Source organism: Nyctereutes procyonoides, unplaced genomic scaffold (assembly GCF_905146905.1).
Source record: "Nyctereutes procyonoides isolate TBG_1078 unplaced genomic scaffold, NYPRO_anot_genome, whole genome shotgun sequence".
NCBI lineage: Eukaryota > Metazoa > Chordata > Mammalia > Carnivora > Canidae > Nyctereutes > Nyctereutes procyonoides.
The window spans coordinates 39032778-39058468 of record NW_026575135.1 but is presented as its reverse complement, the minus strand read 5'-3'; the positions used below and the strand labels follow the sequence as shown (position 1 = coordinate 39058468).

The window sequence follows — 25691 nt, the reverse complement described above, 5'->3', positions numbered from 1 at the left end:
TGTTAGTTTGATGTGATCTTTCTTTGTTGATTTTTGCATTTGTTGCCTTTGCTTTTGGTGTTGAATCTAAAAAAAACATTGCCAAGCCCAATGTCAAGGAATTTACCACGTATGTTTTCTTCTAGGAGTTTTACAATCTCAGGTTTGAAGTCTTTAATCTATTTTGAGATCATTTTTTTTACAGTCTGACATTGGTTGGTCATTTTCATTCCTTTGTGTGTGGCTGTCCAATTTTCCCAACACCATTTATTGTCCTTTTCCCAGTGTATATTCTTGGCTCCTTTGATGTAAATTAAATGACCAAATATGAGTCGTTTTACTTCTGAGTTCTCTATACTGTTCTATTGATCTATGTGCCTGTTTTTATGTCAATGCCATCCTGTTTTGATCACTATAGCTTTGTAATTCAGTTTGAAATCAAAAAACATGATGACTTCAGCTTTGTTCTTTCTCAAAATTGCTTTGGCAATTTAAGATCTTTTGTGGTTCAAAAGACTTTTAGGATTGATTGTTCTACTTCTGTGAAAAATGTCGTTTGAATTTTGGTAGTGACTGCCTTGAATCTATAGATGGCTTTGGGTAGTATGGACTTTTTAACAACATTAACACTTTCAATTCATGAATATATCTTTCCATTTGCTTATGCCTTTTACAATTTCTTCCATCAGGATATCAACTCTGTCTTAAAGTTTTTAGTGTATAAGTCTTTCAGTTTCTTGGTTAAACTTATTCCTAAGTATTTTATTGTTTTCTATGCTATTGTAAATGAAATTGTTTTATTTCTTTTTCAGATAGTTCATCATTGATGTATAGAAATACAACTGATCTTTTTCTGTTGATTTTGTATCCTAAAACTACTTAATTTGCTGAGTTGTTCTAACAGTTTTTTCGTAAAATCTTTAAAAATTTTCCATGTAATATCATTCACAAACAGAGCCAATTTTACTTCTCCCTTTTATTTTGATGCTTTTTATTTCTGTTTCTTGCCTAATTACTCTGGCTGGGACTTTCAGTACTATGTTGAATAGGAACAGTAAGAGTGGGCACACTTGTTTTGGTCATCTTAGAAAGTTTTTAACCTTTTATTGCTAAGTATGATGCTAGTTGTGAATTTATCACATATGGCCTTTATTATGTTTAGGTATGTTCCTTCTATACCCAATTTGTTGAGAGTTTTTATCATAAAACATTGTTGAATTTTATCAAACGCCTTTTCAGCATCTATAGAGATCATCATAGAATTCGTATCTTCCTATCAATTTGGTGTATCATATTTATTGCTTTGCATATGTTGACTATCCTTACTATCTTAGGTATAATTTCCTTTTGATCATGGTGTATGATTCTTTTAAATGTGCTACTGAATTCAGTTTGTTAATATTTTGGGAAAAATTTTTACATCTATATTCTTCAGGGATATTGTTGGTTTGTGGTTTTTTTAATGGTATCCTTACCTGGTTTTGGTATCAGGGTAATGCTGGTCTTATAAAATGAGTTTGGGAGTTTTCCCTTCTATTCAATTTTTTGCAAGAATTTGAGAATACTGTTAATTTTTCTTTAAAAATTAGATAGAACCTGTAAAAATATCTGGTTCTGGGCTTTTCTTTGTTAGGATGTTTTGGATTACTGATTAAATCTCTTTATTTGTTATCAGTCTTTTGAAGGTTTCTAGTTCTTCATGATTCAGACTTGGTAGGTTGTCTGTTCCTAGGAATTAATCTTTTTCTTTTAGGTTGTCTAATTTGTTGATGTATAATTGTTCATAGTAATCTCTTTACGATCCTTTGTATATCTGTGGTATCAGCTGTAATATCTCTTCTTTCATTTCAAATTTTATTTGAGTTGTCTCTGTTTCATGGTAAGTCTAGGTGAAGGTTTGCTTTTGCTTTTGAGGTTTTGTTTATGCTTCTGAAAGACCATGTCCTAGTTTCATTAATCTTTTCTATTGTTTTTTTAATCTCTATTTCACTTACTTTTACCATAATCTTTGTAGTCTCCTTTTTTCTGCCAACTTTGGACTTATTTTTGTTCTTTTTATTTTTAAAGATTTTTAAAAAGATTTTATTTATTTATTCCTGAAAGACAGAGAGAGAGAGAGAGAGAGGCAGAGACACAGGCAGAGGGAGAAGCAGGCTCCACGCAGGGAACGAACCCGATGCAGGACTCGATCCTAGGACTCCAGGATCATGCCCTGGGCCGAAGGCAGGCGCTAAACCGTTGAGTCACCCAGGCGTCCCGACTTATTTTGTTTTTATTTTTCTAGTTCTTTGAGTTATAAAGTTAGGTTGTTTATTTGAGTTGTTGTTTTTTTTTAAATTTAAGCACTTATCACTATAAACTTCCCTTTTAACACTGCTTTTGCTGAATTTCAGATATTTTGGTGTGTTGTGCTTGCATTTTGTTTTAAAATTTTTAAAATTTCTTTTTCCCAGTTTTATTAAGAAATACTTAGCATACATCACTGTGTAGAGCATGATGGTTTGGTATACATGTATTGTGAAATGATTGCCACAATAGGTTTTGCTAACATCCGTCTTCTCATATAGATACAATTAAAAGAAAAAAAAAGATACAATTAAAAGAGAAAGAAAGAAAAAAAAGAAAAAAATTTTCCCTTGTGATCAGAACTCAGGACTTTTAGAAAATTTCATCTTTGACCCATTCATTGGTTGTTCAGCAGTATCTTAATTTACACATATTTGTGAATTTTCTACTTTTCCTCCTTTTATTGATTTTAATTTCATACTATTATGGTCAGAAAAATATTTGGCATGATTTCAATCTTTTAAAATTTGCTAAGACTTGTTTTGTGACACTTCATATAATCTATCCTGGAGAATGTTCCATACATGCTTGAGAAAACTGTGTATTATGCTTCTGTTGGATGGAATGTACTACTGTATTTGTCCACTGGGTTCATTTGGTCTAAACAGTTTACTTCCACTGTTTCCCTATTGATTTTCTGTCCAGATGATCTATCCATTGTTGAAAGTAGAGTACTGAAGTCCCCTACTATTACTGCATTATTGCCATTACTTCCTTCAGATCTGTTGGTATATTTTTAAATATAGGGTGCTCCAGTGTTGTATGCACATAAATTTACAATTATTATATTCACTTGATGAAATGACCCCTTTATCATTTTACAGTGACCTTTGTCTCTTGTTTCAGTTTTGACTTAAGGTCTATTTTATCGGTTATAAGTACCCCTTCTCTCTATTGGTTTCCATTTGCATGGAATATTTTTTCCATCCTTTCATTTTGAGCCTGTGTGCCCTTGAAGCTGAAGTTAGTCTCTTGTAGGCAGCATGTAGCTGGATCTTTTTTTTTCCTATGCAGTCAGTCATTCTATTAGTGCAATTAATCTTAAACCTAGCCTCTCTCATATTTAAACTGGATATGCCTCAAAGGTACTTAAAGAATAATTTAGTTCATTTATTTCTAAAGTGTTGTCTTTGAATAAATAAATGAAGTGTTGTATTTGAATAGTTTTGGTTTTGATGTCTGTTTTTGTTTTGGTTGTTATTGCCTGAAATACAAGAGCTATTTAAATATCTGATACACAGGGCTCCTGGATGGCTCAGTTGGTTAAGAGTCTGCCTTCGGCTTGGGTCATGATCCGGGGGTCCTGGGATCAAGCCCCACACTGGGGTCCCTGCTCAGTGGTGAGTCTGCTTCTTCCTCTCCTGCTCCACTTGCTTGTGTTCTTTCTCTCTCTCTAGCTCTGATCTCTCTCAAATAAATAAATAAAATCTTTAAAAATAAAAAAAAATATCTGAGACACATTTTGGTTTCAAAATTAAAGCCATCACCTTCAACATTTCAGGCTCTCTCTCTGTTACACCCATGATACATGTCCTAATCTTTTCTACCAATGTCTATTAAAAATGCTAAAAGATTGAGAGGAGACTTATGAGCTCCCACCAGATTTGATAGAATAAATCTATCAAAGATAAATCCAACTTCAAGATAAATCTAAATTCTATTACAGTATTTTGTGTTGCGATGAAGGTCTTTTAAAACATTCTTTCTTCCATATTTATTCTTAGAGTTTTCATAAGTGAAATCTCCACTTATTTTGAAGTAACTCACATACATGGGGCAATTCAAAACTGAAAATCAAAAAGAGAAACAATAATATTCAAAAGTATCCACTATAATAATAATAATAATATCTTGAGTGTACATAGTGTTTTGAACATTTTTAAGTTCCTACCCAGTCATTGAGCATGATCTGTCCAGTGAGATCTGTAAACATAGGTGGGTTATCTCTGGTCACGAAGTCATGACTTACCTATGCTTATGCCCATATTGCTTTTTTCAAAACCTGCAGAAGGAAGTGTGTTTTCAAGGTAGCCAAACTGGGGAGGAGAAACCAAAACAAATTCCAAGTCATCTGTTGCAGTGTCAGGGTCAGTGGCGGACAAATGGTTAATGGTAACGGCTGCGGAGAAACCCTCATCTACCACAAACATGGTACCTGCATGCAAATAACAACGCAATTATGACTTAGCGTGAAATCCTCTAATCAGAATAGTGAAGACAAAAGGGAGTGATTGCAATTCCAATTCAGAGAAGCCTCCCATATGCAAATATACTTCCATGGGAGTTGTTCATTTCCTTTGGCATAATTTCTCCTTACAGTGAAAATATTCAGGGGTAATGGGTGGAATTTAATTTGACTTGTGGAATTATATTTTTTTTCTTGGACAAGCAAGCCAAACAATAATGGAAAGACAGCAGAAATACTAAATGCTCTAGTACAGCCCTTTAGTCATTCTCAAGGAACTCTGATTTCCCTTGTGTCTCTATAGAAGTGACAAATGAAAATAAGAACTGCCAAACTGTTTTATTTTTTTTTTATTTTTTTTTTTTTTTAAATTTTTATTTATTTATGATAGTCACAGAGAGAGAGAGAGAGAGAGAGGCAGAGACACAGGCAGAGGGAGAAGCAGGCTCCATGCACCGGGAGCCCCGATGTGGGATTTGATCCCGGGTCTCCAGGATCGTGCCCTGGGCCAAAGGCAGGCGCCAAACCGCTGCGCCACCCAGGGATCCCTGCCAAACTGTTTTAATGATAAGCCACTAAATGTAGTTTATGTACTCCTCAAGATCAGTTGTTACCTCTGTTTGTCAGAGCGTTAATTGCCTGCGAGCTATTATGAATTGCTCATAACGAACATTTTTTCATGCCTTGGTGCTTAATTATTCTGCAGGGATAATGCTTCCTTTCCAGAACATTGCTTGGGAGATAGTTTGCAAATTACAATAACATCCATACATATGCTTGTATTTTTTTTCTAAGAGACAGAACATATACATAATGCCTATGAAGCGATGACTTTCTAAAAAGCAAATAAGGTTAAATGTATATAAATGGTCTCTCTGGTATTTTCATTCTACTCTAATAGAAATTATTATGGATAAAATAAATTACTCCCTCTCTCTAGCAGGCAAATGATATTTTCCCACGTGAAATAAAACCAGAGTATTTGAGGATTCCAATGTTGTCCTCATCCCCTCCCACCCACACACACACACACACTCACTCACTAACACACATTCTCTCTCCATACAGAATTATCCACATTTTTAAACAAATAAATTCTTTTGCCTTGTAATCTTTTAAACATATGGAGTTTTCTGCAAATTTGTGTTGAGGCAATTCTCAGACAATTCTGTATGGTAGTTTCCTATCTTAACTATAATTCAAGTTCAGTTCTTCACTAAACCACAGGTATGACACAGATGAGATAATGGAACATTAGTAGAAAAAAAACATTGTCACCAATTGCGATTGAAGGTGACTGGTTGTCCACTGGATGTACTGTGATGTTGAGGTCATACACTGGAAAGGACTCATGAAGAGGAATAGATGGATGAGGCCCATTGTAGCAACAGCCATTCACAAAAGGGCCAGCTTCTTCATCCGAAACCACCAATGTAATGGTATCAAAACAAGGCACCAGGCCAATCTCACCACCTGGAAGACACAACTACAGTTGAAAACTGACTTTATAAAAATATAGAATACTAAGATGAAACCAACCTACCTCTCTACTACATGTGTACAATGGCAAGGAAGGAAATCTAGGTGGGTAACCTGCAAAATTCAATTTTATCTCTATGAAAGGAAATAGTTGTGAAAATAATGAAAAAATGCTTGCCCATCTGTTGCCTCTGGTGAAATCCTGGCCAGCCATCTCTCACCATATGGAGGGGCAAAAAAGAGGCTAACAAGGGTCTGACAGTTCACAAATGAACAAGGAGAGGCACAAAGCTTGACTATTGATGGTTTCATTCTTCCTTCCTGATTGTCTAGTGTTAGGACCAACCTCAGGGAGAGCAGAAGGCACCCTTGTCCTTCCAACTGGATTGTCTTCCCATTTACATCAACTACCTTAAATGAACAACCATCAACCATGCCACCACAGTTAGGAGCAACGGAAGAAGCTGGGAAGGTGAAATAGAAAGATGAGCCACATTTTTGTCATTCATTTCAATATTTTCCTTATTAAATAATAGCCAAGACATTAACAAAAGAACAACAGGACATGGGGAAAAAGGTGGCATTTATTTATGCTTTCCTTTTACTCTTTAGGGGTATGCATGTGGGATTTAATATGGCCCCAACTGAAGCAGCAAGAGGTAGAAGGGAAAAAAATGTGAGGATTAGATAGTTTATCAGCAAACCAGCCAATCTGCTCTTGGTTAACTAACAGCACAGAGGTAGAAGATCCAGGGAACAGAAAAGTTCTGCAGATGTGCTTTTGGTACTTCTCATGCATAACATTGAAAGTGCCAAGAAGGAAGCAATTTCGTTTGGAATTTTGATAGACCAGAGCACAAGAGATCAGGGACATCACTGGTCTTTTCACAAGACACATTGGTCAAATCTACACTGTACTGTTCTTGGCCTTATTCTACCCACTTAAAATAATGACAAGGAAAATCAAGAGATGATATTACGGAGCAACCAATGATTGAAGAATGAGAAAACTGGGCTTGTAAGAAAAAATAAAGTTGAAGTGGAGAGAATTAGAATTAAATAATCTGCCTTTAAGTTTAGGAGTAGTAACAAATATAAGATGCCTCTCATTTATTCATATTTATTTAAAAATAAATTGGAATAAAGCCTCTTTATTCCTCATTCATTTGATAAATATATATTTAACGGCTCTTGTGTGATAATTAGTGTTCTGGGTTCTTCAGCAGAGAATCAGGCAGACATTTTGAAAGCATCAAAATCAGTTCAAAAGAATGTCAAATGCCAAAAGACCTATTATGGCCAGGCACTGACACAATCTCATGGCAAAGAAAGAAAAGCAGCTTGTTAGACTATCACAGGTGTATGTATGTATTAAGAGGAACCATGTGAAATTGCCACCATGAAGTCATTTTTTTACTAATTAAATAGAAAATTCCTATATCTCAGCCTGACTATGTACACGGAGCTGCAAGTGAAGAAAGATGAAAGTTCTGGCAGACAGGGGTGTGGGGGCAGGGCACACATGGCAGAGAAAGTCTAAGAAGTCTTTCCAGATGGCTCTGCTAGCTTTATCCTGAGCATTAAGTGATGAGTACTTTACCAGGCAGATTAAGTAGATAACTGGGATGGAGAAAGGAGAATCTGCAAGGAGAGAGAGCCAAGAAGAGAAGTGGAAAAATCATTCCAAGGAAGAATAGACAGCTTTTTTAAAGAAAGAAAAAAAAGCAAACATAGTGCCTTCCATAACTGTAATTTCAAATATAATGAAGTGTTGGATACATTTACAGAAAAGCCAGGCTGAGCATCATGGGTGGAGAATTCTCTGCCTCAAATGGAATATAGTCTTAGGGTGTGATTTATACTTAAAATGGTTGACCACAATGTTATTTAAAAATTTTTGTTGGAATGACTTCATGTTTAATGTTGGGAGAAGAGCAGATTCTCTGATGATGTAACTTTACATCATCAAATATTATTCAATTATTAAAACTTACATTTACAATAACTTCATAACATTTAATAAATATCTTAATAAATTTTTAGCTCACAAGCTCAATGAAAAAAGTAATTAACAAAACTGCACATACATGATAGGCAACTATGTAAAAAATTATGATCAGAAGAAAGAAAACAAAGTACTATAATACTGAAATGTCAACAGTGACCAGTTTTGAGAGGTAGATAGGTGATTTTTCAAAACTTCATTATTATTTTCCATGCTTTCCAAGTTTTTTTTAATGGCATGTAGTATTATTTTTATCATCATGGAAAGCAAAAAAAAAATAATGGTGACAAAATTATTCTCAGGTAGCCTTTATAATCAACACATAAAGGCAAAGCAGAGCCACTAAAACTTTAGGTCCTTCAGTACTGTGTGGTCCTTATACTCTCTCCCAGGCAATGCTAAATAATTACCAATTGAGTAACTGCTAGAACATTGCAAGGAAACACATCATTCAAATAACAAACCATCTTCTGAATTGGAAGTATTTCTGCTAATTTAGTAACACAACAACAACAAAATACCCATCTATCTCAAGTAATTTGCCTAGTGTTCTAAAAAAAATTAGTTCATACTTCCTTATGTGGCCATCACGCTGGAAGAGATATAAAGATGGACACCTGCTGTTTAGCACTTGGAGCAAAGCACTGGAAGAGAAGACAGATTCATCTCACCCCCAATTCATCTCACCCCAATATCTATGCTGCTTTAGCCTGCCACCGATATTAAATTTATATGAAAACCAACAGTTATCGGGCTACAGCCCCTTTTCTGCCAGTCTGAGACCTATTGAGGAAATCAGAATGAGGCACCCAGGTGTGGACCCTTGAGAGACATTGGGCAAGTGGACTCTGCTCCCCAGGACAGGGCAATAACCAGTGAAACCCTTCCTAAGACTAAATACACTTAAGAAGATAAAGGGATACCATTTTTTCAAGAGATGTCCGGCACAGTGATTAAAATGTGCCATACTAACTAACTGGCCATAAAACAACTGGTATCTTACTAAATCATGGTTTTCCAAAGTACAGATAAAAATACTATTTCACAATATCCCCCCCCCCCCATTTCCAATTAAGCCTTTTCTATCTCAATCTCCCTACTCTGGGTTCCTCAAGGCTCTCACACTGACTGCTTGTATTCTCCATGTGTTTTCAAATAAGGAAGTGATTTGAGTTCTGAAACCTCTTATTCCCTGCGCCCTCACCTGGCCTTCTATCCCCATCCTGCTTCCCATGGAATCTACACACGAGAGCAGCATATGGATGAGTACACATGAAACTGTAATCGAGTGGCAATAAAAAGTGTTTAGAGGAAGTATACAGTATTATTACCGAGGAAGTGCACTCAAACCAGAGATCAGAAGACGTGCAAGAGGCAAAGACTGATGAGGTACAGATATGTGACACATGAGTGAGTCTGTCTACCCATTTAAATTGAAAGTCCTTTGCAGCTGAGTCTGGATTATACTCCTTTGCAGCCCACAGTGCCCAGTAGTGTGTCTTGCAGATAACAGATGCTGAGTTAATATTTTTCTTATTTGGACATTTGACATGCAGACAAATGCCATCTGGGTAACAATATAATGTGATGCCAGAAATGAAAGAACGATGCTAATAAACAAGCTTTTACTGTATCATTACTCTGTGTTCATTGCTGTCTAATGCTGTGGGATTATTCAAAACCATAAGATATCATCTTTGCTTTTCAGGAATTCAAAAGACAAAAAAGTTACTCCTTAGGAACTCGATGGTAATCAAGTAAACTTGTGTTTTTTAAAAAATCTTTTTTATTAAGTAATATCAGTGCCCAAAATGGGGCTCAAACTTATAACTCCAAGATCAAGAGTCCCATGCTGTATGGATCAAGCCAGCCAGGTGCCTATTAAAATTAGCAATATAGTTATCTTAGGGTGCTTACTTCAGGCATTTCTGCTATGTTTTATGGATCCCAAAGCTGTGATGGTCAAATGAAGTCTTCTTTGAATTGACCAAAAAGGGAATGCAGATGACCCAGGGTGAATTAAAGGTCTCAGTAGAAGCATCAGGAACAAAACAGCAATAATAGGTGCTCCTTCTCCACTCTTGGAAATTCACTATGTTACTGAGATCAGAAATCCTTCTAAATATGGTGATTATGCTTATAAAATGGGTTACAGGCTGCTGCTACTATTGTTGCTTTTTTTAACAGAAGCAAGCGTTAAGACTTTTAGATTTATCAGAGCCCCCAGCAAGAAGGAGGGTTATGACTGTTGTGGTGCTTGCATCCACTCACACACTAGTCGCCGTGTGGTCACTTACCCGTGTGTTTGTATGTCACAGCCCCCGAGATGACATCTCCCTGAGAGAACTGATCCACTGTGACTCCAGCCTTCCTCACCACCCCATGTTGAGGCTTTTGAGCAATCACAAACATCAGTTTCAAGTCATCACTGTCCACATCAGTAGCAAAAATGTATTCAGAGGTGATGACTACCTCTTCGCCCTCTGAGCAATGTATCATGGGAATGAGGTCAGTCTTTAGGATTGGTAGCTCATCATTTACAGGGAATACCTAGTTGGGGGGAATGCATGTTTTCAAGAAAAAGAAAGCAATGACAAATTGCCCAACTGTTAAACCATAGCTCATAGTCGGAATGACAGGCATTTTCAATCTTCCAGACACATGAAACAATAACCATGGAATTTGGCCAAGCAGGCTGTGTCTTTTCCCCATATGAATCATCTTGCAAGAAATGGCCAACATGAGAGACATTTTAGGTAGAAATGGAAGAGTATGGTTATGGTTTGGGACTCAAAGCTCTCATTTATTTCTAGACAGACAAAATATAAATGTAATACAAATCAGTCTTCACTGAAGTCCCTATCCTCCTTCGTTAAATTCACACATATTCTAGAGGAAATCTGGTCCTTGTGGTCTGATGCATTTACATTTACCACATCAGAGTTATTTATATTTCAAATTATTTGGCAATTACAAAGCTTTCCTCCACCCTCAACTTCCTGCCACCCAGGAAGTTTCTCTAAACTTATAATAAGCAACAGCTTATTTCAAATATTTTGAGTTAACTCTGAAACTCCATAACCATTAAATCAATCCCAGGCTTCAACTTGATGAAACATTTTTCTCTCACTGTATGAAAATAAAGCTCTAAGTAGAAAGGAAAGAAGAGCAATATGGAATCACTCTGGCTCTCTGAATCTAATGGAATCACCCAGACACTTGAAAAGGCAAGTCCTTTATTTTTTTTAAATGTTTTAAAAAATTTATTTATTTGAGAAAGAGAGAGAGAGCATGACTGGGAGGAGGGACAGAGGAAGAAGGAGAGAGAATCTCAAGCAGACTCTGTGCTAAGCATGGAGGCTGACACAGGGCTTGATCTCCTGACCCTGAGATTATGACCTAAGCTAAAATCAAGAGTCAGAAGCTGAACTGACTGAGCCACCCAGGGACCCCAAAAAGGCAAGAATGAAGGACTTTCTGCCTCTGAGTTCATGGTCTCAACTTGGTGTATCTGCTACACATTTAGTTATCAAGTCCAACCTGCAGATACTCTCAATCCCACATTTCAGGCCCCTTCACTTGAGCCATGGTGATCTTTTTAAAATGTGGCTTTCATAACTCTGTTTCTCTTTAGATTGTGTATATCTTTCACCTTTTAAAATGTGGCTTTCATCAAGTAACTGCCATATGGGGACAAGCAGCAGCTTCCTAGGACTGTATTAGGAATGTATTAGGCCTCACTTCATGTAATTGGGGGCCTCTGCCACCCCACTGCCTTGTCACCCAAAGACACTGAGTTCCTCCCATCTTGAGTCTTTGCACCATCTCTGCATGCTCTCTCTGCCCTGTGGCTCTGTAGACTCTACCTCAGCTCCTGGCTTGCCTACCCTCTCCTTCAGATTACATTTGGATTCTTCATGGAAAACTTCTTAGACAACTCAGACTCATTTAGGGACTTCTACCATTTACTCTCTTTTAGCACCTCATTTATTTGTAGATATATCCATATTTTAATTATTTCAGTGATAATCTACTTAATGTCTGCCTTCACCCCTGCCTATAATCTCTAACTGAACAGAGACTTTCTTTGTCATGTTCATCATCATATCTCAAGCATCTATCATAGGCACTGGCATATAGAAAGCATTTGTTAAATATTTATAGAGTAAATAAATGAATGAAGGTAAATATGTATATATGCTCTGGATACCCTGTTATTTAAACAGGCTAACAACTCTACAATAAGTATACATGAAATTATTTTCATATTTTCCTTTAAAGGGTAGATGGGGTAATAAAAACTCAGATTTATTTATTTAATCGAAGGTAAAAAAAGTATGCAATACTGTATTCTATTTTCTATTGGCTTCTTAGGGAACAATATCTTTGTTCAAGTCCTCTGAGTGGATTCATTAAGGACCCTCTTTATTACTGTTCCTGACTCTATCTATGAATGGCACCAATACATCCATGATGACCACCTTACAAAACACAAAATAGCCTCAGTTTTCAAAGGATAATAAAGCCCAAAGGCAACAGAATTTAACATTCTTCCTGGATAGAAAACAATCACACATAATTGTCCAAAAGTTACCTGTACTTCTAATTGGTTTCCAAGGGCATGGCCCTTTTTGTCTAAAAATTCACAATAAACAGACAGCTTACATAGAATGATTTGGGGAAAGTCATGGAAACTTCTTGAACTTAAGTTTCCTTGCCTTAAAATGGAGATAATTTCTTCCTCATCTACTTAAAAATAATAGATGGATATAATCAACCTAAATTAATTACTAACCATAAAATACCATACACATTATTACCACTAATAATAATTTCATATCACAAAGATCTGAAAAATTTCAAACAAATATTTGGTAGATAAAAGTCATTAGTGGTTCTTTCTGGGGCATGGTAATTCTTTCAGTATACCTTCCTTTGTCACTAACTATAAATACTTGTAAATCCTATGAATTTTGTTTATGGATTTAAGTGGTCACTCAACAGAGAAATGCAGGGATTCCCATCAACATTTATGTGCAAATTTTTCATCATTTGTCAAAAGGGGTAAAAATCATTTCAAATACATCTCAGAAAGGAGTACATGGTACAGGAATTCACAAAGGGGCACTACATACATGGCTTCTTCCACACAAGAAGGAAAAGCCCAGTGATGCTAGCCTAATCCAGCCAGTTGCTAAATAAATATTTCTGAGTATTATAGCTCAAAAATATTAGAATCAATTTATGCATAGAACCAATTGGGGGTTTTATTTAAATTCAATTAGTTAACATATAATACATTACTAGTTTCTGAGGCAGAGGTCAATGATTCATCAGTCTTATATAATACCCAATGCTTATTAAATCACACGTCCTTAATTTCCATCACCCAGTTACCTCATACCCCCTTTCCCTCTAGCAACCTTCAGTTTGTTTCCTATGATTAAGAGTCTCTTATGGTTTTTCTCCCTCTCTGATTTTGTTTTTTTCCTCCCTTCCCCTATGATCCTCTGTTTTGTTTCTTAAATTCCACATGAGTGAGATCATATGATAACTGTCTTTCTCTGAACAATTTATTTTACTTAGTGTAATACCCTATAGTTCTATCCACATGGTTGCAAACAGCAATGTCATTTTTGACAGCTGAGTAGTATTCCATTGTATGTGTATGTATATATATATATATATATACCACATCTTTTTAAATTAAGTATCTAGGTTTGAGATCAGAGTGGTTTAATCTTTAAATAGATTAGAAAGAAAAAGTAGTATGCCCTTTTCACCAATATAATTTTGTTGTCTATTGCCTGTCCTGAGACATTCAGATGTAAACAAGTATACTTTTGTTTGGAGTCGACATGTTTCAAGTTCTATCAGGAACTCTTAAGAGACTTCCAAATAGGGGCACCTGGGTGGCTCAGTGATTGAGTGTCTGCCTCCGGCTCAGGTCATGTTCCTGGGGTCCTGGGATAGAGCCCCACATCAGGCTCCCCACAGGGAGCCTGCTTGTCTCTCTGCCTATGTCTGTGCCCCTCTCTCTCATGCATAAATACATAAAACCTTTAAAAAAAAAAAAAGAAACTTCCAAACCAGGGGTACCTGGTGGCTCAGTCATTTGGGTGTCCAACTCTTGATTTTGGTTCAGATCATGATCTTAGAGTCATGGGATCAAGTCCTGTGCTTAAGATTCTTTCCCTTTCCCTCTATTCCTCCCCACCCTACTCGCATACATGTGCTCTCTCTCCCCTCCATAAAAGAGGCTTCCAAACCAGATGGTTCATTTCTATATGAACCAGGGAGTAAACGTTCTACCCACCTCAATGTGTAGAATAAATTCTGCTGAATTCGTGCCATCTGTGACCTCCAAGAATATGTCATCCTGAAGTATCTCAGATCCATCATGCTGATACCTGTAGGGATGATATGTGCCATTAGCCCCTCATGGCCACTGTGACAGTAGGGCATGCCTGACACAAAAGCCCTTCCATGGCTTTGCCACATGGTCAACAAATGAATAACAAAAAACATAGCTTAATCATGAAGTCACATACTTAACTACCCAAGTATCCCTGAATGTAAAAATGGCTCCACCCTGGAAGAATGTGTTATATGCATTCATAATTTGTCCCCAAATCCAAAACCTTCCCTTCATGTTGCCACCATGGCAATGGGAACCAGTTGGTGTAGTTATGCTTACTTATGTAAAACAAGGCTGGGGTCAGGGGTTACTGAGAAGACATCAGACAGGTAAGAGTAGGACACTCTATGAATCTCAATGAGCCCCCTTCTCCCCTCCCCTTTCACCTACTAATCTTTCTGCTTGTGCTTTCAATCTACCCAGCTCTTCTCTAAAACTCTAATCTATGGATTACTTATTGCCTCTCTCCCTCCATTTTCCCTTTTCTATTTACTAGCTCTCTTCCACTCAATCTATAAAGATTTTCTAATCTCTCCAGACTTAAAAATATTTTTCCTTGGCTAGGCATTAGCCCTATTTTCCTTTAATTCTCAGTCAAGCTTTATAACGGAATTATCTAATTCAAGACTTTTCATCTACTCTCCAGCTACTGTAGTGATACATGGTAAGTTCTAAATAGCTGTTGAACTGAGCCAAATTTTTAGCTTTTCAGTGATTTGTTCACAATAGGAAATAAGCCCTAGGAAATGAAATTTAAAGTTACATAAAAATAGTATACTGAGGGGCACCCTTGTGGCCCAGTGGTTGAGCATCTGACTCTTCATTTCAGCTCAGGTCATGGATCTCAGGGTTCTTGGCTTGAGCCTTGCATTGGGCTCACACTCAGTGGGGAGTCTGCCTGAGAATCCTTTCCTTTTCCCTCTGCTCCTCCCCCTGCTCATATACACATACTCTCCCTCTCTCAAACAGATAACTCTAAAAAAAATAGTATATCAAACATATATAACACTTACATATGAAAAAATCCCAGGTCTAAAAGGTGTTTTACTCAGGGCTAGACCCACCCATACACTGGGAAGGGACTCAGGTTTGGGATTTCATTCCAATGGCAAAGAAAGTCCATCTCCCATCCCCAGTATCCTCCCACACACTGCCTCCTATGATCCCTGATATTTTCATCAAAAATAGATATGTGATAATGTACTAATCCTATCTTACCATGCTAATACCCCTAAAAGGACCAAGTGGATATAGGAATACATATCTAAAGGTATGGTTATGTTGTCATACAGAACAAAACCAGACTCCTCCATATACTGAGTGACTTCAACCTCTTAGTTTCTTCAATTATAATATGAGAATACAACCATCTCCCTTGTCAGGCTTGATTACTGTAAAGATTAATTAGGGGAAAAAAACATAAATGTAAGTCTATGGAAGAATCCTTGCTGGCAAATACGAGTACTTTTTCTTCCATCCATCATTCACTCCCTAGTAAGAATTAGCTAAACAGACTTCTTGTTCTAACATGTAGCTAAAAGCTGAGATCTCTTAAAAAATGAAATTTTAATAAGGATAGAAGTGAGTAGTGAAAAGAGGTCAAGATACTGGAGACTGTGAATAAACAATGCTAAACTAAACTAAATCTCAGATGAAATTGATCTTCCTATGTACAAATCTGAATTCCTAGTCAACTTCCAAGTGTGGAATTAAGCATTTGATGCTGAATACTTTCTGAAGGATCAAAATTCCCATTTACAACTTGAACTTATAAATGATAAGTCAACTAATATATCTCTACCTGACCTTTGCTTTTTGAGTATTTTCCATTGTTTTATAGAGAAGGCATTTTATTAGATTTTGTAGGAACGTTTTTTACAGAACTGCAGTAGATAGAAGAAATGAAAAACCTCAAGGTGAGGGGAACTGCTGTCGGACCATAAAAAGTGAATTGTTCTATTTTTGACTGCCAAAGACCCAAGTACTACTCCATGCCCTACCTCCCTAGCCTACCCTACATGTTTGCTTGCAAGTCCATTCTCAGTAGAATGGGATAAAAATTTACACTAAAGATGTTGATCAACAGAATTTTATCCCAGAATTTCCAGGGTTGTGAAACTGACCTTCCTTAAAGCTGAGTTCAACTATGTAGCTTAGCCATATAGACTATTTTAGTCTACATTCATTCAGTTTGGCTATTACCTCTTGTGACATGTATAGTTACAGCAAATTAATATTCATGGTAATTAATTCCTGTTGTTCAAATATTCAAAAAGTAATTCCCACCGATAGAGAAAGCCAGATGGAAAGAAAATGTCTGGAGAGAAATTAAAAGATTGTCATTTCTAATTTTCAACCAAACCTTGAAAGTATTAATTGGCATGCTGGTACCCCTGAAAAAATTGAACAAACTTCTTTCCCTTACTTTGCCTCACAACTGATCCAGATGAAGGCCAAAGCATATCGAAAAAGAGATCCAGGAAATGTTCTAACCTAACTTTTAAGGCATGGAGGTCTCCCCAAGAAAATATGTCTCCTATGTTTAGAGGAAATCCTTCCAGCTCCACTCTTCCACACTGAGGCAGTCTTTGTAGGGAGAGGTAGATGCTGTCCAGTTTGGTATCCACATCAGAAATCAGAACATTTTCTGTGCTGATGACACATTGAGCTCCCTCAGCCACTCTTAGGGGGTTGGTAAACACCTAAAAAGAAGGAAGAAAACATTCGAAGCCTTGTTCTATGAGCTATCACTGAAGACAGAGCTCATTAAATAAAAAGGGCAGGGTGTGAGGAGATGGGCAGAGGAAATGGAAGTGAGCAAGGAGAAGTCATAGCCTTCACTTGGAGACCTGCTCTATCCTCCTGCCCACCAGGTCACAGCTGCCCCAAAGCAGCCCCTGCTCACGAAAATTATGAGACCAACCACCCTGAGACAGTTGCTTTCTATTCTTCAATACATTACTTCTACTAGCAAAGGAAAACATAAAACAAGAGCCTTCTTTCCCTACAACTACCTTCACCCCCATCCTTCCCACATGCCTTACTCCTACATTTTTACTGTTTGGAGGAGAAAGAAAGAAATAATACTCCTGTTATAAAAGAGGAGCATTATTTTTAAACAAGGTCCATGTCTGCCAGCTTCATTGATTCTCTAGTTGCATCAATTAATACTCCAAGATGCTAATATTTCAAGGGATATATTCTGCTATATTCTGTGGTTTTAAATTATAAATGTATTTTAGGTCAACTTTCAAAAAATAAAAGCATAATGCTAATTTGCTCCAACTCATTCATCACTAACTTTTCTGTCTCTGCCTAAACCCAGTACTTAGGTTTTGGGGGTCTTCCTGCTGGCATCATATTATGATCACCTAGTGGTTATCACTCAACTCAGCTATCTGCAGGTATTTCACACCAGGAAACCAATCACTCATGACTGGTTTCACTGCAGCTACTCATTTAACTTTATTTATAATATTCTCAGTTCTCTAAGGTATGATTTCATTTGTCCCATACACTATAGGAAAAAGAAACCACTATGCCACATTAGCCCTGAGTCCTCATAACTATTCCATCTACCTTCAAAAGAGGAAGATAATTGTTCCTTTCATCATTTCTAATTCTGTCCATAAATCATTTTTCTCTAGCAAGAGGTTTGGATTGCTTTGCATAAAGCACTATTTCTCTCCATGACTGTTTTAGAAAAACCTTTGGCTTCTTTAGATGCTGGGCTAGTTCAGGGCATGTATCTCATATACAGAAAGAATGGTCTGAATAAAATCTAATCAAATTAACAGACATAATAAACTACTCCCTCCACAGGGAATGTGATCTGGTCCCTGACAGGGAAGGAATCAAAGAATATAGTTCGGATTCTTTTGTCTTCTGTGTGAGACCTTTAGTGCATCTTTTGCCAAAAGTTGCAAGTTCAGAGGCCTGAGGGGGCAGGTCAGTGATGTAAATGAGTGCACTGGGCTAAGTGGGGCCTTTTGGGACTGGAGAGCAAGCCCTGGCAACTGCTGCTGGGGACAAGTGAGTTCACTACTGCTAGAGCTTCCAAATTTTCAAGTAAAGCTAGAAATTCAGACTTGATGTGAAACTTCCTAATGTGTAAATGTTGGCAACTCACTAATTAAATGTATCATTTGGCTCTATCAGAACAGTTCTGTGGGTTGGGTAAGCCCCTTGGTCTTCAGAGTGAGACCTCTAGCCTCCAGCTTTGGGCAGGTGTAGAGATGGGGAGGAGAGAGCCGGAAAGGGAGCCTCAGGACTCCTGGCTGTCTTCCAGGTAGGTACTTGGAAGGTGACATCTTTCCAGAGGGGTGAGACATGTATGGGTTGTCATCTCTCTTGTTCCTGATATATAGGTAATCTTACTTTGTCTTGCCACTCCTGAGGGGAAAATGAGTCCAGGAACAGCCACATGAATGAAGTCTAGCCCTCTAATGGGGTTTGAAACAAACTGTCAATATGAAGTCCAGCCTCACAGATCAGATGCAGAAAGTAGCATCGCCTTTGTAGTTCAGTTTTAATGAGACACCCAAATGCTTGAATGCTTATGTCAACACTAAGGCTGAGATAGGAGAGGATGGAAGGACTCATCTTAATTCATTTGAAAAATTAAAAAGCTTATTTAGATTAGTGAGCATATAGTTGGCCTGCAAAGAGAACAAATAAGTCCTTCCAGTTGCTAAGAGACCCATAACTTAATCCCCTTCCCCTGATCAGCATGTGAGACTTAGCAGAAAGGAAATGAAATGAAAGAGGTTTTGATAAAGCTTTGAAAATAATGCCAAATTCAGCAACTGGAAAATCTCACCTTTTAGACCAAAAGTCCCATGGGGAGGTAAAAGCTTTTTTTCCTACACTGGAGCTGGAAAATTAAATAGTTCTATAAAATAGCTAATGAAAAGTTAGCATTTCCAATAAGTCTTGGAGTCTTTCTTTTCTTTCTTTAGGTCTTCCCTCCTTTTTGTCTTTCACATCAAACATCGTACATACCTTAGGAACTTGATTGTCCACTGGAAGAATTGTGATGTTAAAGCAGATCCCATGCAAAGTGCCTCCACGCTGGTTACTGATGGAAAATGCAAACTGAACATATCCTGGATTGAGGCCCATATCTTGCATGGGTGGCTTGTAGGCCACTTTCATGTGGTTTACAGCATGCTGCAAAGCAAATCGAGATGGAAATGTGGGCGCCCATCTGCAAGGATCAGAGACTTTCAGAGAACTAGGTCTCCAAGAGCCATCACATTGACACAGAACACTGGAAGTGCCAACATCATCAATTTGAAGATCCCAAAAATCTGTTTTAGAAATCACATTTTCTAAAACCAGGACGGAAAAGAACAAAGGAAATAAGTAAATATGTCAAGTGCTTGAAGCCAGCCAACTCTATAAAAGACAGGGGATGTGAATTTCAACCCAGCTTTGCAATAAATTAGCTGTGTGATATTGGTCAAAGTACTTAAACTTGCAAGGCCTCGATTCCTTATCACTAAAATAAATAAAATAATAAAATACTAGTACTGAGCACATGGGGTTTACACACTTATTTGCAACATCTAACTACAGTGAAATTAAGCAGAATTAACCCTCTGTGCAGGGGTAGCTGCTGCCTAAGTATTCATCACCATTACTGTGACTCTCGGGGGAGTATTCAGGGTACAGTCCACAGGAACAGGGAGAAGGTTAGTGAAGGATTTTGGAAGGTAGTAGTTGTTATGAGTTGAACGCATTCCCCTCAAAAAAAAAAAAAAAAAAAAAGATATGTTACGGAATCCCTGAGTGGCTCAGCAGTTCAGCGCCGCCTTCAGCCCAGGGCGTGATCCTGGAGTCCCGGGATCACGTCCCACGTCAGGCTCCCTGCATGGAGCCTGCTTCTCTCACTGCCTGTGTTTCTCATGTGTCTTTCATGAATGAATAAATAAAATCTTTTTTTTTTTTTAAAAAAAAAAGATATGTTAAAGTCCTAACCTCTAGTACCTCAGAATATGACCTTATTTGGGAATGGGGTTATTGCAGCTGTAAGTAGTTAAGATAAGGTCACACGGAAGGGTGAGCCCTTCATGGAATGTAACTCATGTCCACAGAAGAAGAGAGAGACACACAGAGAAAAGATGGCCATAGGATAACAGAAGCAGTCTGGGGTGGTGATCCAAAAGTCTAAGGAGGAGACAAGGAAGGCTTTCACTACAGGGTTTCAAGGTGGCCCTGCAGACACCTTGATTTCAGACATCCAGGCTCCAGAACTTTGAGACAGTAAATCTCTGTTGCTGTAAGCCACCCAGTTTGTAGTATCTATGGCAGCACTAGGAAACTAATACAGTGGATCTTGAGTGACCCGAATGTGGTGGAATAAAACCTAGGCACCACCAGATCCGTTAATCAGAACCCTGCTGCTGATAAAACGGTGCCAAAGGCTGTGTTGAGCTATAATAAGATTTGGAAATCATATCCAATGCAATGAAGCATTTTCAAATAGATATCACATGCTTAACAAATATATGGAAGCAGGAAGAAGTAGACATGAGGCATTTGATGCTTTTGACAGATGTCAAAGGCCAACATTCTCAAGTGCAACACTAGGAGTGCCATCCCTTCTCTCAGAAGACACCTCCATCACGTTTGTCAAGATTTTAGCATAGCATCATACCTGAGTGAATGATCTCAGCCCTCGGGCTGCAGAATTTTTAGTTAGCTTTGAAATGCTATCCACCATAATTAATTTCCCAGCATCCAGATGTCTAGAGAGAAATACAGAAGGACACATCAGCTAATTTTCCAGGCAAGGAACATTAAGTCAAATAGCCCACAACCAAATTTTCTAAAGCTAAAAAAGCCCATTGTAAGAGAAAATCAAAATCTTCATATTCTCTCTTCCTGTTGGGGGGTTCTAGTCTTCAGTCCAGAATCATCAATGCCATTCTCATGACTGCAGAAAGTATGTACAGAATTTTCTACTTTGATCTCATGAAAAGAAATTGTTCTTCTCAGCCTAAAAAATGTTTCCTTGCTTCTTCTCATCCTAAAAAAAAATGTTTCCTTGCTGTCATGTACATGACACAAGCCTCAGGTATATTCATGCCACTTTTCTAATTGAGATTAGAGAATATAACCTTTTGTGGCCTGTAATATCTGAAAATAGTGTTATGAAGATTCAATAAATTTCATTAAAAAGACAAAAATAACATGCTCTTTACAAAAGAAAGAAATGTTGTATGAAAAAAAGATTAAAGATTGCTTTAAGCTTACCTAAGCTGAAGACACTACAAGTGGCAGGTCACTTACCAATTAATACAGCTTTTGAAGGGAGGTATGAGATAAGTTTGAGATTACAGTAAATGTGGAATTGAACACAAATTCATGTCTGATCAACAGAGCAATTGAATCACAGTACTGTATATGGACACTTGCGACTCAATCCTTGGACACAACCCTCAACAAATAGCCCAGGTGATGACTTCTCAAGAGATACCTGTGGCCGAAAGAGAAAAACGGAGGTGTCGTTATCGTGTAGAGAAGCTCCCTGTTATATTCTGTATCTATAAAATGTAGATGTTTCTTAGTTATGTAGGCCACCTCAGTTTCCTTGACAACCAAATGCCGAGAAACTCCAGGAGCCTCCTTTGGAAGTTGGTCATCCACTGGAGTGATATGGATGGTCACCACCTGGAAAGAAATGATCTGTGCCATTAATTTGAAATACCAAAGGACACCAAAGAAAACACCCCACAATCACCCAGTCATGGTGAAGATGCTTTTCAAAAAGTCCCATTTATAATATACTTCCCCTGAAATGATTCAGGAGCTAATAAGAACATGGTCCAAAAATAGAACATTCTTACCCACTTTGTGTTATGTTTTAAGAATATAATTATCACAACTACAGTTAATGCAGTCACTAATGCTAGGGAACAGGCACATAACAAGGTCCCGATTTTACTTCTATTTCTCCTACCAACTACCTGTGCTTTCTTTTGCTACCACCTTCCACTCAGTCATTGATCCTAGAATCCTTGTCATAACTTTTGGTTCCTCCTTCTCCACTGACCCATAACACATCTCCAAGGCCCAGAGTGCCTGCTAACAAAATTTCCTACACTATGACCACTTTCTGCTCCCTCCACAACTGTCATTCCCACTCTTACTGGTCTAGCTCCAGCTCTTGTCATTTCTTCCCTACATTATTGCAACACCTTCCTGTGAACCCTAACTCCCAGACTGAATCTAGACTTTACATACCTCTAGTGTTCTCTTTTAAAAGAAAATTGCAAGTCAAATCAGTCATTCATCTCCTCAAAAGCCTAAGCCACCACTCAGGAAGGATTAAATTGTTCAAACTCCTCAGCATAGCACCTGGGACCTCCACAGTTTAGACACACTCATTTTTCAGCTTCATCTTTTACCACCTTCCGATGCTAACCCAGGAGTCTAGATGCACATAAGGTATCAGGTTGTAGCTCTCAAGCAGGCCTCTATGATCTGGACCATGCTGTTTCTTCAATCTGCAATGCTTTTCTCCCCAAACTTGAGGCTCTCTTACCTTTCAGGGCTCTTAAAACTTTGCCCAATTTCTCAGGGCACCTGAGTGGCTCAGTGGGTTACACCTCAGACTCTTGATTTCAGCTCAGATCATGGTTTCCAGGTCATGAGACTGAGCCCCACATCAGGCTACATGCTCAAAGGGGAGTCTGCTTGAGTCTCCCTCCATGCCTCATCCTCCCCTCCTCACACACATGCATGCATGTGTGCTCTCTCTCTCTCCCCAGCTCCTCTCCCTCTCTTTCTCTAAAATAAATGAATCTTTAAAAAAACAACTTTGCTCAATTTCTCAGTTGGAATTGTTTCTGAATTTTGTTTATCCCTCAACAAATATTATTATTTCATTGTCTGGTAGTATTAGTAGTTCACATGTCTGTCTCTACTTGACTGAAACGTCCACAAAGGGAGAATCATAGTATACTGCAAACCATGTGGGATTTGTCAGTGGACAGACAGTTGAAATGCAGAGTATACCACTTAGTAGCTCTTAACCTTGAACAAGTCACTCAACTTTTTTGAGTGTCGATTTTATTGGGTAGTTAAGTGTAACAACCACCGCAGAGTTGTTATGAGGGTCAAATATCAGTATATGGATAAAATGTCTGGCACACAGTAGGTGCTCAATAAATATTATGTTCATTTTGGTTGCTATACAACAACTGGCATGGTATTTTGTAAGGAGAAGATACTTCATCCATGTTTGCTAACTCAGCCAACATGCCCTATCTGTGACTTCTAAAATTCTTAAAGTCATGCTCACAGGTTTGGGATCACGTAAGAGGACACGGCAACTTTGCCAAACAGATTTTATCATCACATTTATCTTTTTTTTTTTTTTTACAATAATCCATGACTGGTTGTGAGAAAGCAATTACTAACACTCTCTCAAAATGGGACATTTGTTTGGCATCATGGATCTTTGCACAGCTTGATGCATAAGAGTATTCTTACCCTGCTTCTAATTATTTTAATATTGTTACCAAAGCACACATCAGCAATGCCAGTTTTTCTACAATAATGGTGTTCACAATACTTAATTTGAAAATGAAGAAAATTCCTTTTTAAATTTATGTACAAAGCAATAACTAAAACATGGTTAAGCTCTTGCAATGATAAAGCCTGGGACATCAGCTCAGCCACCAACAAGCTATGTGCCATCAGGCAAATAATTTAACTCCTTTGGAGCTCAGTTTTTCTCTCTAGTAGCACAGTGAATACCTGGTAGTAGGTGCTCAATTAATTAATTCCCTGTCTTCATCCTTCTTTACTGCTACAAAAGCACACAAAATATTTACTATTCCATTATGAAGTATTTCGATAATTAAAAACTAGAACCAGTTATTAAAATAAAAGAACACAATGACAGTCATTTCTCCAGTCTCCTGGAGTCTGTGTCACAATTTTTTTCCAATTATATTTTTTTGCTAATCTACAAAGTTCAGAAATTCTCTATGGGACCTCCCAGCCATAGTGTGCATAAGCGAGGCTCCACTTAATTGAAAAACTGGATTTAATATAGAAACAATAGTTATTGTGCCTTCAAAGAGACCATTTTCCATGCTAATTTATTCTCCAATGTGTTCTTTGTGTAAAAAGAATGTACAAGCATGCTTTTTTATACCCCTGTAGTAATTCTTGGTGGGCACATTTTTCAACATGCTTTATGATCACTTAAATTGATGTATCTTTACATATTTATGCATGTTTAAACAATTATTGTATGTGTGTCTGTGGGTAAGAAAAATCCTATTTTAACAAGCTCCATAGAGAAATAAAGAATTCTCATTGTACTGAAATTTGGTTATAAAAAAAAGGCATTATTGAACACCCATTCCCAAACAGTGAAAAACTAGTGTCCAACCACTCAGCTCTTGCTTCTGGCTCCTACATCCCTCCAGTCTATTTATGGCCATTTCTGGCTCCTACATCCCTCCAGTCTATTTATGGCCATAGGCACCTGCAAATAGTCTTAGAGAGAATTTGAATATAAAGTGATAAATCAGTATACAAAATAACAAAGCCTGACCTTGACCCTCAGAATCAGACTCAATATATGATACTCCAACAGCTAGTATCTGACTTTCTTACAAGACTGGTTTTTTTTTTTTTTTTTGGGGATCCCTGGGTGGCGCAGTGGTTTGGCGCCTGCCTTTGGCCCAGGGCACAAACCTGGAGACCCGGGATCGAATCCCACGTCGGGCTCCCGGTGCATGGAGCCTGCTTATCCCTCTGCCTGTGTCTCTGCCTCTCTCTCTCTCTGTGTGTGTGTGACTATCATAAAAAAAAAAAAAAAGACTGGGTTTTTGATCTTTTTGTCTCAGTTTTGATTCTTGCCTGATTCTTTTATCTTGTATCTTCTGTTGAGATTATCCAGTGCTATTTCTCAGTCCCAGGAACTACTATCAATGTTAGTTTTACCCACCTCATTTTCCAGTCTGACTTCTGACAAATGCCCTTGCCCTGGGTGCCTGTTCTCTCATCTAGTCACATCCAGTTGCTTCCTTTCACTTGACTCACAGGACTTTGTGGTACCCGCTTCCTTTCTTCCCCAGTTTCTTAGTGCTCTTTCTGTTTCTCTCATCTATCCTTATTTTGCATTCTCCATTTTACTTTGTTTTTAAGTTTTTATTTTAATTATCTGGTGCTCATCACATCACGTACACTCCTTAATCCCCATCACCTAGTTCACCCATCCCTTCATCCATCCCACTTTACTTCTAATATCACTTTCT

The 25691-nt window shown here is 37.8% G+C and overlaps 1 protein-coding gene across 10 annotated transcripts in view; it reads right to left on the bottom strand.

The window, feature by feature from the left end:
• Positions 1–25691, bottom strand: part of FREM1 (FRAS1 related extracellular matrix 1) — a 165193-nt gene that overhangs the window by 75359 nt on the left and 64143 nt on the right. For 8 of the 10 annotated variants that reach the window (XM_055302119.1, XM_055302120.1, XM_055302121.1 and 5 more), the window contains exons 11-18: positions 21893–22086; positions 21071–21161; positions 19414–19581; positions 16906–17114; positions 14311–14404; positions 10292–10544; positions 5789–5983; positions 4295–4480 (exon numbers count right to left, since the gene is read on the bottom strand). In XM_055302119.1, coding sequence (XP_055158094.1) covers positions 4295–4480; positions 5789–5983; positions 10292–10544; positions 14311–14404; positions 16906–17114; positions 19414–19581; positions 21071–21161; positions 21893–22086 — 1390 coding nt within the window. Of the gene's footprint in view, positions 1–4294; positions 4481–5788; positions 5984–10291; positions 10545–14310; positions 14405–16905; positions 17115–19413; positions 19582–21070; positions 21162–21705; positions 22087–25691 lie in introns of those variants that run through there. The other 2 variants (XR_008661429.1, XR_008661428.1) reach the window with 2 other exon arrangements.